The sequence below is a fragment of the Rhinatrema bivittatum genome, chromosome 9 (genome assembly GCF_901001135.1).
Source record: "Rhinatrema bivittatum chromosome 9, aRhiBiv1.1, whole genome shotgun sequence".
In the NCBI taxonomy this organism is placed as follows: Eukaryota; Metazoa; Chordata; class Amphibia; order Gymnophiona; family Rhinatrematidae; genus Rhinatrema; species Rhinatrema bivittatum.
This window is the reverse complement of record NC_042623.1, coordinates 11530023-11547051: the sequence shown is the minus strand read 5'-3', so window position 1 is coordinate 11547051 and position 17029 is coordinate 11530023. Positions and strand designations below refer to the sequence as shown.

At 44.5% G+C, this 17029-nt stretch overlaps 1 protein-coding gene across 3 annotated transcripts in view; it reads right to left on the bottom strand.

Annotated features, from left to right (window-relative positions):
* Positions 1-13558, bottom strand: part of UPF2 (UPF2 regulator of nonsense mediated mRNA decay) — a 201823-nt gene extending 188265 nt beyond the window's left edge. Inside the window, exons 1-4 of one of the 3 annotated variants that reach the window (XM_029616810.1) lie at positions 13386-13558; positions 11130-11180; positions 6384-6717; positions 1924-2703 (exon numbers count right to left, since the gene is read on the bottom strand). In XM_029616810.1, coding sequence (XP_029472670.1) covers positions 1924-2703; positions 6384-6700 — 1097 coding nt within the window. In that variant the 5' untranslated portion in view covers positions 6701-6717; positions 11130-11180; positions 13386-13558. The other 2 variants (XM_029616809.1, XM_029616811.1) reach the window with 2 other exon arrangements.
* Between the last annotated feature and the right edge of the window lie 3471 nt (positions 13559-17029).

Genomic DNA, 17029 nt, shown 5'->3' with positions numbered 1-17029 from the left:
TAAATCCCTGTTTGAGACTTATTGTACACAAGTGAAAACGTTAAAGGCGGCAATCTCTAAAGTCTATAGCATATTGCAAGGCCAGCCGATAGATAAGTTTGCCTTCATGAAGGCCTGGGAGACTGATCTTAACTTGGTCCTAAATCCTGATGAATGGGAAGATATTTTCCTTCGAGCATGTAAACGTTCAGTATCAGCCAACCTCCAGGAACACTGTATTAAGATCCTTTATAGATGGCATCTCACACCGGTAAGGCTACACCGTACGTATCCCGCAGTATCTGATCGGTGCTGGAGGAACTGTGGCCTCATAGGTAATTACTTCCATATATGGGATCATATCATTTTGGAGAAATATTGCTGATTGCTATCTCTTACTCCAATTAACTGAGTGACCCAATGAGCCACATATTGTACTACTAGGGAAAGCCATAGAAGGGTTGGAGGCTCGTGAGCAATGTTTATGCCAGCTCGATGTGAGGTAGCATTCTGCTGGAAACGATCTCATACGCCATCTGTTCAGGCTGTTATTAAGAGACTGCATAATGTATTACAGCACTGCGCCATAATCGCTTGAAAACGTAACCTTTGAATTCTTGGCGTGAAACACATAGTAAATGAAATTCCTGCATTTTAAAGGGAGGACCTCTTGCACTTCCGAAAGTTGATGAAAGGAACCTGCGGCTGATGATGGGGAAGTTATATGGATTATGAGTACTAATAATTCCAGTGTGTCCTAGACCTGATGTTTAATGGAGTCTACTTTATTTTTACTTTTCCTCACTTCGTTTTATTATTGCAAAGTGTTTGGGGAAAGGTGTAGGGAATATTGTATAAGATTAAATGAAAAATGATGGCGAAGATTTATTGTAACAACGACTGTTTGTTAATTGGACTTCTTCTCGCTAATAAAGCTTTATTAAAAGGGGGGAAAAAAAAAAAGAAAGTGTGAGTTAAGTGAGCCTTCAGCCTTTCCATTCAAAGTCACAAGATGCTGGAGGGAGAAAGGACTTTTTGGTAATCCCCACATGACATCACATGAATATTTAGGAGCGACCTCCAAAGAGGATTCTGAACTACGTTAAAATGGGAAGAGATGCGTGCTAGGCTTACTTATGTGGGAACATTTGGAGATGCGACCCAAGATCCCTTGGATCCCAGATCTGACTGGGAGATTCTTGGTTTTGTTCCATGAAGTCCCCAGAAAATATTCACAGGATAGAAGCCAGAGTTACAGCTCATTTTGGGGTCTATGAACTACAAATTGTTCCCTTTAGTACATCTGGCCTTAGCGTGTCATCCATTCCTTTCTCACAAACCTTGGACGGTCCTCGTGCCATCCCCCCCCCCCCCCCCCCAAGCATCGCTCCCACACTTGGCAGTCAATGATGGTGCAGCAGATCCCACAGACTACTTACTGCCCAGCAGTCCTAGCTCACTGTGGCCTCCCATCTTTGAGCCAATGTGGTCTGAAACAAACCTTCTCGAATTCTGGTTTCAGGTAGGCTGACTATTGAAAAAAAACTGATTAGTTGAACGATACTGCTGCAATAACATGTACTTGTACAGCAAAGAACCAAACACAGTCAACCTATAAAATTCACATGTGGTGTTTAAAAATTAACACAGCCAGACATTTTCTGTTATTACTCTATAAGCAACATCAAGCTCATTGGTGGAAGAAACGTCAAGGACATAATTAGCTCTGGTCACTTGGAAGCCAGACAGACTCCATACCATGAAAGCCCTGGCTACCTAAGTAGTTGTTCATTTTCAAAGAGGAGAAACAGCATTATTATTACACATTTCCAGATGACCAGTTACTCCTGGTTTTAAGAAACTTGTAGCAAATGTCATATTAGCCAAACTGTTTTTTTTTTAAACTAGCAAATACAGAAAAACATGAAATGTATACGGCGTTACCTGTTTTGCCTCTCGATATTCTGCAGCTCTCTATGGTCCCTTTTGAGGTGTTTGGTCAGAGAGGTAAAGTATTCCTTCAGCAGGTTCTGGAACGGCTGCTGTTTCTCTGGGCTGATTATCTCGCTGGGAGGAAAACTCAGATTAAACTTCTCCGCAGCACTTTTCACCTTCCTGGGCACCAGGCCAGCAATATCATCCCCACAGTGGCGGCAAAAGCTTATCACCACAGAAACGTGGGTGTGGGACTCCCGATCAGCATTAATTATGGTTTTCAGCTGCTCATAAATTAAGGACAGCCCTTCCTTGTCAGTAAAAATTCCAACTATGGTCAGCTCGGCAATGAAACGCAAGTCCGTTCGCAGTTTGGTAATGTTCGGGGTCTTCTCCTCCTTCCTTGCTTCGAAATGTTTCTTCCACACCTGCAGGAGCGACGGAGCGAAGTCCGTGTAGCGCTGGTGAAAGAGCGAGCACAGGTGCACGGCACAATTGACATCGGAGATTTTCAGCTTGGCTTCCACGATGGAAGCCACGGCTTCGGCGATGTACTTGCTCAGGTTGAGGCCATGGAAGTCGTGAGACAGGCAGTCTCGCTGCTGCTCGGTGATGGTTTTCAGCTTCTTGACGAAGGCGGTGTTCTTCTTCAGACTGGAGTCCAGCCTGCTGAAGAAGTGCTCTTCGGGACGGTTGTCTGGTGCATTCTGGTTTTTGCTCCGCTGCTCCTTCCTCGCCTGATGACGTTCCCACGATTCCTGATGCAGCTGATGGGCTTCCTCCTTTTCTCTAGAAAGAAATCAGATTATTAGACTTCTCTGGCTTCTCTTTTCCCTTGCTATGTACATAAGATCTTATTTTCAGCCTTTTTTCGTTATCATGCACAGTTTCCAAACCTCTCCCTTGCCCAGTAATACAATGCTACTGAACGCTCCTCCCAGTGCTGCTCTCTGGCTGGTCACTGAACCTGGCACTCCTGGCCCCAGACTCTAACCGATACCTGAAGAAGCAGGGGCCTAAATCCAGGAAGGAACTCATTTCAGCTGAGAGCACTAAGACCTAACCAGCACAGCAGCAGGCTGGTCCCAGAGGAATCCAAAATAACAGCGAGGCGATTAGCACCATCAAGCATAGAAGTGTTAATCCAATTCTCAAATGTGTTCAAAGTCACATGGTACCTCCGATTCCCTAGAAGCACACGGACAAATCTTCCCAGTCCATGCCTGAACATGAAATACATGCAGATCTGGACATGAATTTCTCACAGTTCTGGCTACCAGCTATTTTACAACTTATTCAGAGAGATAGCCGTGTCAGTCTGGTGTAGCACAAACGATATAATAAATTGCCTCAATAAATTGGCTAGTCTATAAAAGGTGCCACCCACCTTGTGTTATTTTTACAACTTGTGTGACCAACGGGTAGAACCAACTGTTTTCATATATATATTTGACCTTTCCATCATCTAATCCACCTCTAAGCAGGAGCCTCCCTCTGCTACTGATTTATAAAATATTACAACAAAATCAGACAAATCTAACCAAGTCTGAAGGTGACCACCTCCAGCTCCTCCTCGTGTAACTCCAACAGGAAATTATCATTTCCAATTATTTTAGTGGCAGATGCAACCAGTAGTCCTGACGAAGGGAGGAAAAGGGTGTGTAAACATCACACCCAAGCACAAATGCAACAAAACAATTCCATGAACTTCCAATCATGAAGACTAAGGCAAACAAACACAAAGGTCTATCCAGTAAAGTGCGGCCGCGTTTACCCTGCTCCTAACTCGCGTTCTACTCACTTTCCAGCCGCGTTAGCCCTTCCTGCGATCCCCAATCCCCTTTAACCTACTCCTACCGCGTCCTAAAATCCCCGGGCAACCCCTTCCGCACGCGGCATGTATATTGCATGCAAACGAGCGAATTAGCTATTCCCTACCATCCAGTAACGCGCGCCCCGACTATCGCTATTTTACCCTGCTGTTTTGCCGCGCGTTTAACCTGCTAACCCTACCCCTGTGTTAGAGGCAGGGGTAAGGGTAGGTGGCAAACTTTCCCCCAGCCCCCGCTCTCCTGCCCTGGCCGCGTCCATGGGTGCTGGTCTCCGGGGCAGCCCCAGTCCTCTCCCCTCCTCCCGAAGCAAAAAAAAAGTAGCAAGAGAGCGAGGGGTGAGAGGGCGGGCAATCCTACGCTCGGGATTGCCCGTCCCCCCTCCCCTCCTCCCGAAGCAGGGCGCGAAAAGCAGCCTTGCTCCGGGAGGAGGGGAGGGGGGACTGGCAGTGTAAAGCGACTTAGTTTTTGCAGCCCCCTCCGGACATTGGCGAGGACGACCGCGGCTCCCCTCTCCTGCCTCCAGCTGCCCGCGAAGATGGACGCCTGCACGGGCGAAAGCAGCCCCTGTTCGTGCAATTGGGCCGCTCAAGACGTGAGGTCACATGCCGTGACGCCAAACTTCGTGACGTCACATCTTGAGCGGCCCAATTGCACGAACAGGGGCTGCTTTCGCCCGTGCAGGCGTCCATCTTCGCGGGCAGCTGGAGGCAGGGAGCCGCGGTCGTCCTCGCCGATGTCCGGAGGGGGGCTGCAAAAACTAAGTCGCTTCGTCGCTTTACACTGCCAGTCCCCCCTCCCCTCCTCCCGGAGCAAGGCTGCTTTTCACGCCCTGCTTCGGGAGGAGGGGAGAGAGGACGGGCAATCCCGAGCGTAGGATTGCCCGTCCTCTCTCCCCTCGCTCTTGCTACTTTTTTTTTTTTTTTTTTTTTTTTTACGCTTTGGTTGCTTGCTTCGGGAGGAGGGGAGAGGGCTGACAATCCCGAGCGGAGAACTGTCCACTTCCTGGTACCTGTCATTTGAAATGACAGATACCAGCGCGGCCGTGAAGAGTTAGGCCCGAGCACCCAGGTTACTGTATAGGCGCTGTATAGCGCTCTATACAGTAAAATGGGTTGCGCGGGCCTAACGCTTCACGGACGCATCTTAGATGCAGCTTGCATTTGCAAGCTATTTACATAAAGGATCGAGCGGTAGGCGAGCTGCACTGTGCGTGCAACTGCGGGTGCGCCGGGCACTAACGCAGCTCTTCCTACCGCTCAGTACTGTATTGACCTGACAATATGCAAACAGCTGCACTCACAGGATTAATCACAGAACATAAGAACGTGCCATACTGGGTCAGACCAAAGGTCCATCAAGCCCAGCATCCTGTTTCCAACAGTGGCCAATCCAGGCCATAAGAACCTGGCAAGTACCCAAAAACTAAATCTATTCCATGTTACTGTTGCTAGTAATAGCAGTGGCTATTCTCTAAGTGAACTTGATTAATAGCAGATAATGGACTTCTCCTCCAAGAACTTATCCAAACCTTTTTTAAACCCAGCTACACTAACTGCACTAACCACATCCTCTGGCAACAAATTCCAGAGCTTTATTGTGCGTTGAGTGAAAAAGAACTTTCTCTGATTAGTCTTAAATGTACTGCAATCATTTCTAAACTTGCATTCCAGGTCTTCAGCAATTCAAAGTGCCTTCAGGGAGTGAAGAGGAGATTAAAAATGATAGCACGGGTGGGTGGCCTAGCAATTGTTTGGGATTCTACTAGAGACACTCGCGGCCATGAGCAAGTTACTATCTCCCACGGCATCAGGTACCCACTTAGATTATAGGCTATCTGGGGCAGGGATTGTTTAATGCCATGTTTTACAGTGCTATATAAACCCCGAGAGACCTGTCTTCACTTTAGGAAACAGTTTAAGACCTTTTCTCTGAAACCTTGCAGTCATTGTTTTAGGATTCATGTTCTTATTTCATAAAGCTGATGCTACTCCGAACCTTCCCCAGAGTGGCTTCAGACAAAAATGGGCGCATGCTCAACATGATTAAGTAAAAGTTAAAAAATGTGGTTTACACTGCAGATGCTCACCATCACTGCCATGGTGTTATGTTAAAATCGCAAGCACGAATAAGAAGCTACAACTTTCCAGCCCCTCCCTGAAGCTCTCACACGGGAGCTGTAGATGCTGCTCCACACACTCCAACTGATCATTCTCATGTAAAAGCTAAGAAACTGCTCACAAGATCTGCCAGGATTGCTTTACAGATGCACTTTCTTGGCCTATGAAGCCATAATTAGCTGCAAAATCTGTTCCCTCCATGACAAAGGTACTGCAAAGGGAACCTTTTGCAAAACCCTTCATTCTCTTTCTGAAAGACTGTTTGCCGGAGAATCACATTCAGCAGACAGCACAGCAGTATGATTCGAGTCAGCCAGGAGTAAGCTAAATAAACAGGACCTGTAGGTCTCTAAAGCATATTCTAGTGCTGTGGCAGAGGGCTCCAACAGATCAAACCACTGACAACTAATTTACCAAATTTAGAACTAAAACTTCTGTCTGATGCAAGAGCCTCATCAGCTAATGCCTTCCAGCTCCAGGCTCATACTGGGCCTGTGAACAGCAGAGCCCAAGGTCTTACTTCATTTGTGCAGCTACTTCATCCTCTTGCCGCTTTAGGATGTCTTCTTGCTTCTTTTTCTCTTCTTCCTCGGCTTTCACCTTCTCCTCCTCTCTTTTTTTACGATCCTTTTCCTCTTTTTTCCGTTTCTCCTCCTCCTGCTTCTTCTTCTTGTCGTCACACATCTTCAGGTTCTCTTTCTTGTTGCTCAGCTTGAAATCATCTTTGGGTCTCTCCCTGCCCCCTGCAGGTCTCCTCTCACTGCAGTCTCTCTCTCTGCTGTTCAGTGACGTTTCTTTCTCTTCCATGCTTGGTAACCTCTGATGCTCAGCTGGCATTATGCTCTCAGGCAAGCCTGCGACAGGACACAAATGCATGTGTGTTATATAGGGTACTGCAGATAGACAACATGAATTTCAATTGGGAATACAACTCTGGCACCTAGCTTGCAACTCCCCCAAGCAGACACTACAGCAGGAAAGATTTCGAGGTGCGTCACGCGATCTGAGGAAATTCAGCAGGCAAAGTGGAAAGCACAGAGCAGGATGAAATGCTGCACATTATGTTAAAACTTAGCATTGCACATCTGCAGGGCCATACTCTGCACAGCTGACAAGAGCAAAAAAAAAAAAAAGATTTAAAAAGGTGTCTCTTAACTAAGCTTCCCTTTATCTTTAAATGGCAAAGAAAGTCCCAGAGAAAAATAAAGGAGCAATGTAAAACAGTTACGATGAAGCTCGGGTGCTCACACATTGGGCTCCTTCATTTGTCAGTGCAATCCCATAAATCAGCCAACACAACAGAAGTCTGCCCTAGGGTTTTCTCTATAGCCCTCCTGAAATGGTGGCGTGCTCTCCCCCAGGAACACTGAAGAACATGTCTCTCCTTTCAGGAACACTAGAAGGAGGAGAAGCTCACAGATTTTAAATCGGCAAGAATATCTGGGGCTGGATTGTTAGCTGATTTTATATCAGTTGATCCTTTGGGGGTTTTTTCTATTGTTTTGCATGTGTTATTTGTTTTTTTCAGATATTATAGTAATCCACTAAGAGAATGAATTTGTCATTGATGAGCAGGATATAAATCTGTGTTACACTGCTCCTTTATTTTTTTTTTCCCCATTTACTTAAAGAGATACTTTAAATCATCTTTTTTCTTCAGGTATACATACTACAATTATTTCCACTGATAGACTAATAGGAGAGTAATAAAGGGATCACAGAATTCAAAACAGCAAAAAAGGGAAGTAAATTGGAGCTGCAGGTCATTAAACTTCCAGGCTGCCGTGACCCACTGCTACTCTGTAGTAAACAATCAGTCATGGCAGCGTTTCTCACTCAGTGCACTTTCAGACCTGATCAGCTGTGCGATGCAAAAGTTACCATTTCCTGATGCTCAAGTCCAGATCAGCACCTGGGCTCTGCTCTCAGCACCTTGACCCAAAGGTGCAGGAGCTTCTTTCTTAGCACATTTGTAGTCACGTGTGCCTCTCCTTCCTAGCTACATCATGAGTCCCACAGTGTGGGATTATCAGATATCCAGGACACGGACAGCAGAGCCCAGCTTTGTACAACACACACATTGCACGTGACACCTCCTCCACACCACTCTCCGGAGCATCTTCTCTCCAGGCTGAGTGAGATGGGGAGATCGTGCACGGAGCACCAGGGGTGACTCACAGCGACAATACAGGAGCTCTGGCAGCCAAAGTAACTGGTCCAGCTGCCAGCATTGCACTGCACAAATTTCTGCTTTCTTCTGTATATAGAGGGTGGTCTGACAAAGGACAGGAAAGAAAGGAGTCCATGTATGGTGAGGAGCAGGAATCTTGGGCACCGAATCATAAAGGCTGAGTAGGGGCAGGGGGGCAATGTGCCCATGTTAAGACAGCCGAGTGCGCCCAAGTAGAAAACAGCAGAAGAAAGGAAGACCACCAAGGTGAGACTCCTCTATGCATAGCAACAGGGCCAAATCATGGTTAAAACCCAAGGAAATGTTACTGATAAAAGTGCTGAGGCTGTGGATTTCATCTCCTAATGCCAAAGGAGTCATTCAGATGGATGGAGGATTCATGGCTATTGTATGGAGAAACTAATCCAGCAGCACGAGTCCTTTCCACGTATGCATTGCCTACTGCTCGCAGGTAGGCGCGCCACACGCTTGTTAAAAGTATGTGTGCCTTGAGCTTGGAAAGGTTGGGAAATACTGAGTTAAGGTGTCTATCGAGGCTGTCAAATGCAGAAGTCAGGGTAGAGAATACCACATCTAAAAGCCATGATGCAATGTCATCCTTTGTAACCTTATTTTCATCGAATTATAAAAATACACGCACATAGTGCAGGACAGATCAACTATGGTGGATGGAAATAGAAGCCCTGATTAAAACTGGATATGGTGTGGCATATCCCATGGCACTTTGTGTTCTTATTAATCCTTCTCTCCTGATTAATTTCAATTACAAGTTATAGAATTTGCTCCACTAAAGAGTCTCCCATAGAAAGAACCTAAAACAGTTCAGAAAAAGACACTGCTCTTTTTTCTGAGGTGAGAATCCCTTACCAAGCATTGTACAGCAGCTACATAAACACACCATCAAGCTAAGACATGTAGCAAAATCAATCGTGACCATTAAGACAGTTTCCTAGCATTTATGCTTAATCATGCAAAGGAACTGCTTAACCATCATAACCAAAAAAATAAATTTTCCCAAGCTTTCCCACCACCCAGTTCAAATCCCTCAACTATATGGTACTGCAGTGATGTAACTTTTATACTGAAGACAATCCACAATGATCACCACTGCTGAAAATTATTTTCAATAATGGAAAAACCGAAATGCTCTATCCCTAACATTCAATTTTCCAGCACTACTACTTACTGTTTACTGCTTCTGGATAGGTATCCTGTCAATATAGCAGTCACAGTAAATCAGCGCTATACAGCAGGACAAGATTTTGCATTTAGTACAGAGAGAGGGGAGTATAAAGTAGTCACTGCGATCATTAAAACAGATTTAGCCTAGGCCACCAGTTTTTAATCAGCAAATCACATGACCACCTAGCTTTCAGCTGCTCTAAGAGGATATTTGTAAGGCTAAATGTGTCAAAAATCAAGATGACTGTTTTGCCGTATGAATACCGGAGGTTATGAATGCTGTGATCTCCTGCCAGTATAGTTTTCTGATTCTACACCATGGTTATGATACAAGGAATTTTTCACTTTCAGAGAAACAAAACTTCACTTTTTGTTCTCTCCTCACCCTATTTATTGGACATCTCTTACCAATTTACAATTACAGTGGATTATGCTCCTCTTTTTGGCATTCTTTCATCTTGCCCATCTATACAGATGTCCGTCCTATGTAGGTGTAGCATTTTTGCTTTGGGAAAATCACCTCAACTGCTTCTTGGTTTCCATTAATTATATTGTCCACAAATTTAAAAACCTGCATCTGTTCAAGGGATTTCTAATTATATGCACAAAGATCAGTAAAATGTTAAAACAGTCATTATCACATCATTCATCCATTTATGGGAGGTGAGACACCAAACAGGGACTTACAGGAGAGGATTTAAAGGGCATATGCCTTGTTCTTCAATGCAATCTTGTATCTGTAACTCAAGTCACTATGATTCACTCACTTTGCACCCTACTTTTCATAAATCTAACTATAGAGAAACCACACTCTAAAAAAGATTAATAGGGAGAGGGCAGGCAGAAATAATCATAGGGTGCAGAGACTGAATGCTCCTCCACTCCCAGGGGTCATCAGAGGTGCAGGGGACCCAGACAGCAATAATCATAGGGTGCAGAGACTGAATGCTCCTCCACTCCCAGGGGTCATCAGAGGTGCAGGGGACCCAGACAGCTCCCATCCCTATCCAGATCCTTCAATTAGTTTATCTTTCTTAATCACTTTTCTTATATTAATCAAAGCAATATACACAGTAACAATATATTAGTTTATAATGCAAAACAATACACAAAACATAAAATAATTAAACATTGACTAACAAAAAGCAGTTGATAAAATGAACATAAGGTAAAATAAAATAAAACATGGTCCTAAAACAAAGTCACTGTGCTGGCCCTGTACCACTAGAAACTTCTTTAAAAAAAACCCAAAATTCAGTTCAGGGCCTGCAAGTCTTCATGCGCTTGCAGGTCCTGCAACTGCCCTTGTTTACCATGGAAACCCATATGAAGGGTGGTGTGCCACACTCTTCCAGGGCCCATGCTGAATATGGAGATGCTGTTGCTGTGGGGCCACTCTACAGCACAAGCGACATCATGCCACCAGGCCTGGATACCAGCACGGTAGTGGCAGCACTCCAGCCTCTATGAAACAGTGCTAGAAGCAATTTCCTACAAAGCCGATATCTAAATCCAAGCCTGTTTCTGCATATATGCATCAATTGACTTGTTACATACCAGTTCCCTATGCTATCAGAAAATTTTCTTGGCATCCACTTGTACAGCATGCATACCACAATGAGGACATAGAAGGAAGACTAAAAAACCCCCAAGTATGAAGTCCCAGGCCCATATCTGTTATGGTTTTTCAGTTTTGAGTAAATATACAAAATGGGCTAGCCATGGTGTACCCTCTGGAGTTCCAAACATACAGGAGTTGTCTCCAACTGCAAAAATAGAAAATCTTTCTTGTACATACTCCCAACTAGATTTCAGAGGAAAAATCTTATGCTTCATTCCAAACAAGGTCAGCTTTGGCTCCAGGCATCTCGGCACTCACACTGCTTTACTTACATCATCCTTTGACTAGAGGGCGTCCTCTCCTTCAGTGGAACTGGAAGTGCACTGGAAAAATAAAGGAATGTTTTTATTCACATTGATATCCACCCTAGACTGGTTTAGCCATATGTCTTGTTCTGCATTAGCTGGATCGTATATTAAGTGTTCCATAAACTCTTGAAAACAGAAAATAGCTTTCATTTTCTGCATAACTTTTTTCACTCTGAAGTGTACTTTACTGTTTTATGCTACACGTTACAATGGTTGATTGTTTCATACTGCTCATAGAAGGCAGACTTAAAGCACATACTGAAATCAGAATTACTAGCCATGCTAGAAACTGACTCACTTCAGCAGAAATCCATTTACTCAGCAATGTTATTTCTTATTTAGTGATGGGCAGGTACAACACATCAAAAGAACCAACTTCAGTAAAAATGAAAACCAAACCCTAATATTTCAAATGATTTATACTGAAGTGAGACAAAAAAAAAGTGTGCTCAATAATAACATAAGTAAACAAAACATTTCTCTATGTTAGATGGACTATTAAAGGCTTGATTTTCCAAGCAACTTGTGCTCATAAAACCCTGCAAGAGGCATTTTCAAAACTAATCAGGAGCCAATGTGTAGGACACATATGTACTTTTACAGCACTGAGGAGAATGGTGCGGGGGGGGGGGGGGGGGGGGGAGGATGCAATTTGTGTGTCTACGTTTTTATTTTTAAAAAGTATGAGCATAAGCTACCCCACATAGGTTATGTCATGTTAGCACATGTAACTGTGTGGTGTTATTTAGGCACATTCTTGGCCAATTACCCAAGAATTTTCAGAGCAAACTTGTATGCTCGCTGTGAAAATATTTGCTAGAGTCTACCTGTATAATGTATAGGCAAACTTTACCAATATGCAGGCTGTTATAAAGTCACCCTCTAAAATCTTATAATACAAATATTTTCTTTCAGGATGTGTACCTTATGTTGCTATAATAAAGTTATTTAATAACATTTATTTAAAACAGAACCTTGCAGCAAGCTCGATCTCATGGCTTGGTACAAAATTGTTTCCTATGCTGTACAAGTCAATATTTGACTTTCTAAATAAAAAAAAAAAATTGTGAAGACAGCAAGTGTTTTAGTAGAAAATACCTTTTAAACTTAGTAACTAACACTGTCATCAAATGAGAAACAGAAATGGACTCCAATAACTCATAATCACAGATCCTGTGAATTTGCTAGCAACTCAGTTTTACTGGATCATACAATACTACTACAGTACAAAATAACTCGTCTCAACTTTATCCTGACTCTTGGGCTGCCGTTAGGACGACCAGAGATCATGACCTAATAAACCAGACCTATAGGAAAGTATTCAGATTATGGGTAAAGTTATGTTTGCTAATTGCACTCTCTCAGCCCATTCTACTAAATAAAAAAAAAAAATCTTGGTATTTATAGTCAATTAGAAACTGTGACCGTCACAAGGTGTGCAATAGAATCTGCTCGCTGAATGTCCATTGACACAGGGATGCTCATTTATGGAGTATTCAGGCCGCTTGTCTATATAAAAAAAAAAACAGCATTCCGACACGCATTTGAACATAGGCTTTGCAGCTCTATGAAGGGTCACTTGCAGTCTGGATGCGAGACATTAAAGGCGTCTCCAAACTACATACAATCCCCCCTTGGCATCGCAGGACAGGAGGGGAAAGAAACCGTATCCTACTTCCTGTACACAAGTGTCACCCTAGGCCGAGAACGAACAGCCACCGCCGGCCTGCCAAAGCAACGAGGGGAGCAGGGCTCCAGGCAGGCCCCGCGGCGGGAGCTTCACTTCCAGATCCCGGCGGGGAAAGGATTCTCCGACAACACCGCCCCCCCCCCAGCACCAGAGAGGAGCCCCGAGTCCCACTCACCCCCGCCGAGGAAGCAGCAGCAGCAGCAGCGCAGCGCGCCCGGGCTCCTCTTCACCGCTCCATCGGGCAGGGCAGAAAGAAGATCCCGGGGAGCCAGAAGGAGAAGGACCAAGAGCCAAGCGAGCCCCTCCGCCCGACCACAGGGCCAGCCAGCTCCCGGTGCCGCGCCGACAACTGCGGCGGCGGTTACCTCAGAATCCCCCGTCAACAACAGCGGCGCTCGCTTCCAGCAACAACTCCAGCGCTCTTCCCTGCCCGAGGACCCCAGGCCCCGGCCACCCACGCGGCCGCCTGACAGAGCTCGGCCTCCCCGCCACGCGAACCCCGCCTCCGCACGGAGCGGCGCCCTGCCCACCGCTTTCCGCGATTCTTTCCGCCGTGAAATCGCTGATGGGTAACCGTCTACTGTCTGTCAGCTTGCGGGTCTTCAAGACAGGCGGTGCACGGGCAGCCCTGGGGCGAGCTCCACCGTGATTGGGCAGCAAGCAGGAAGTCGCATCCCGTACGGTTACCAGGAGGGGCTGAACAGGAAGGAAGGACGTGGCCACGCCCCCCACCCTGTCAGGGTCCCGAGAGGAAAGGGACGTGGCCCCGCCCACAATGTCTGGCCTTTAACAAGAATTCGAGGCCCCGCCCCCATACCGTCTGGCCCCTGAAAGGATTGAAGACCACGCCCCCGCACGTTCAGGTCGTATTGCCCTCCCCCAACCTTGTTATAGCCCCAGGGGAAGGAGGAGCCTATTTTGACGGTGGTGTGCTGGTGTAGGTGTGATTATAGCAAGGATTTTTTTTCTATGCGTGAGCAGGGCTTTTGTTTTTATTTCAGTAACTCGCAGAGAGATAAATCTTAATTTAAAGGGTCCTTTGATGAAGCAGTATGGTTGCACTTGAATGCACGTAAATAATTATATACATACATAAATATCTAGTATAACAGGTCGCTGCTCTAGAGCAGACACTCAGAGACAGCTGCTCTCTGGAAAAAAAAATCACTTTATTCCGTGTGCTAGTAATTACTTTATCCTGGAACGGTCACTTCCTTTATACCAGGACTTTTGCATGCAAGGTAGTTACATAAATAACTGTAGGCCAGCCGAAGGCCCCAGGACTCCGGGCCAACTTCTGTTTTCTGAGTCCATATTTCAAAACCAGCACGCAGGACACCTTTGTGCTTGGATCTGGGCGAATCCAAGCCTCTGGTTTTGTGTCTCCTCCTACACTGCTGGTTGCTTTGCAGTTTACCTCAGCTGTGACTGTTCCTTTCACCTTAATTGGGCCTCTGCAAAAGCAGAGCAAATCTCGTTTGGCTGTAGCTTTCCTGATTTGGGGGCATAGCAGAGCAATTTTGCAGAAGTCAAAGGAGGGGAAGAAAAATGGCCCTTTGGTGAGGATCGGAGTTTGATTTTTTTTTTTTTATTTGTGTATGAAGAGTTATGAGTGTAGTGGGAATATCTGGTTTGTTATATGACTGAAAATTGATTTTTTGTGAGGCTATTTCATAATATGCTCATGATAATGTATGTGATGTTTGATATGTTTTTAATTTGTGTATGAGTGAACATAATTTAAAAAATCATTAAAAACTTATCTTTTCAAAGAAGCATGTGCAGTTATGAGCCAATAACTTAACCTAACCGTTCAAACATCAGACTACCTACCTATTGACTTTTCTGGCTGTTCTCTTGTTTTTAGTAATTTAAGTACAGGGAGTATATAGTCTGTAGCATATTATAAGTATAGGGTCTTATTATACAAATTGTATTTTTCTCCTGTTTTATTTTATATTCTACATTATTTTACTCATGTTTATTAGTTTAGTATATTTTAGTTTATATCATTTCTGATGTTTTATTTTTAAATCCATTGTAAACTGTTTTGGTCAATCTTGTATTGTTAAAGATGGTATAGAAATGCCTTAAATAAATAAGAAAGACTTGCCATACTGGGTCAGACCAGAGGACCACTAAGCCCAGTATCCTGTTTCCAACAGTGGCCAATCCAGAATATAAGTACCTGGCAGGATCCCAAAAGTTAGATTCTAAGCTGCTTGTCCCATGAATAAGCAGTGGATTTCTGCAACTATCTTAATTGTTAATGGTCTTTTCCTTCAGAAACTTGTCCAAATTTTTTTTTTAAATACAGCTACACAGTAATAACTTTCACCACATCCTTTGGCAATGAATTCCAGAGCTTAATTATGCAGTGAGTAAAACAATATTTACTCTTTATTAGTTTTAAATGTATTACCCAGTAACATCATTGCATGTTCCCTGGTTTTTACACTTTTCAAGAAAGTAAACAGCTGATTAATGTTTCCACTCATTATTTTATAGACCTCTATCATATCCCTGCTCAGCCATCTCTTCTCCAAGCTGAACAGCCCTAACCTCTTTAGCCTTTCCTCATAGGGAAGCTGTTCCATCCCCCTTATTTTGGTTGCCCTTCTCTGTACCTTTTCTAATTCCGCTCAGAAGATAGCTTTTTGCACTGAAGCGATATGTTCTTATATATTTTCAGATTTTGAGGGGATGCACAGTTTTGGCCTTTACCTTTTTCACTCAAAGCACTGGTGGCCCCCCATGTGCCACAGAGTGTGCAAGATTAAAATCATTCTGGGGATGATCCCCCTAAGGAGAAGTCTGTAAAGGTTGCAGTGAGATAATGTGAGAAGGGTCTAGTGCAAGGGGCTCACCTGTTGCTCAGACAGCTTGGTACAGCCCCTATGGCAGAGCTTTCCAAACTGTGTGTCGGGACACGTTAGTGTGTCGCCTGCAGTGTGCAGGTGTGTCCCGCAAGCCCGGTCAACTCTGATGCGAGTTTGGGGTTTTTTTTTTCTAGAGATTCACTTTTTTTTTTTCAGTTTATGGGTTGCTTATTATTGGGTGATTTTTGCTGTCATTCGTGTTTTTTTGGGGGGCTTGGTGGGTGGAACGAGCCCAGCCATCCTTGCATTGGCTGCTGCTGCTGATGAGGCCTGGCCATGAGGAGTACTGACTGCAAGCAGCAGTGTCTGGTGATGATGGAAGGGAGTGAAGCACTTAACTGGCAACAATCAAAAAGACGAGGTACATGAGTGTGGGGGACAGACATGTGCTTGAGGGGGAGAGATATGAGTGTGTGGGGGCCAGACATGTGCTGGGGGGAGGAGAGAGATGAGTGTGTGGGGGTCAGACAATTTGTTTTATTATTGTTTCTCATAAATTATAACAATAACATGAATCTTGGAATATATATTATTAATATAAATTTAAGGTTTTCATGAGAGAGGTTGTGTTGTGAAACATTTTATTTATGTATATATTTAAGGAAACATACATAAATTGTTGAAATATGTTTCGTTCGTTTAACCTTTAACCTCTGGTTTGCTAGTAGACTGAATTACAGTGTCGTGAAATTATGTTTGTCTAAAAAGTGTGTCACCAACATGAAAAGTTTGGAAAGCTCTGCCCTATGGGCTTGGGTTTAAGGAGAAGGATTATAAAAACCCCTGACTAGATTTTGGCTTGGGGTTTTCTTCAAAGTGAACAGGCAAACAAGAGGCTGCATCTGTGACCCGCTCCCAGGGTTACGGTGGGTGGAGAAGCAGGAATTCAGGCAGAGATTCTCTCCCGGAGTCTCAGGGAGCCTGAAGGGGAAAAAAAAAAAAGATTTTGTGATGCGGTTTTGAAGAGTGCGAGAGAGCTGCACTCGAACGGTGGTGGGAACTGGCTTGGCCCAGGAGGCAAACTGTGCCCGCAGGAACTTGCTACAGGGCTCGGTGGATTCCTGTCTTCAGAAGCAAATGGATTTCTTCCTTGAGCTGATCAGGAGGTTGCAGTTAACGTAATCTGGAAATAGAAAGGAAAAGAGGGCCAGGGTAGGCCGAGGAAAAGACTGTGTACAGGGAGAGCATTTTTGTGTTGTGATTAAGGGCTGTGACTACTGTTTTGTTGTTTCTTGTGCTGTTTTACTCTGAATCTACAGCAGTAAACTACTGCGTGGCTATCTATTTCAGGGGAG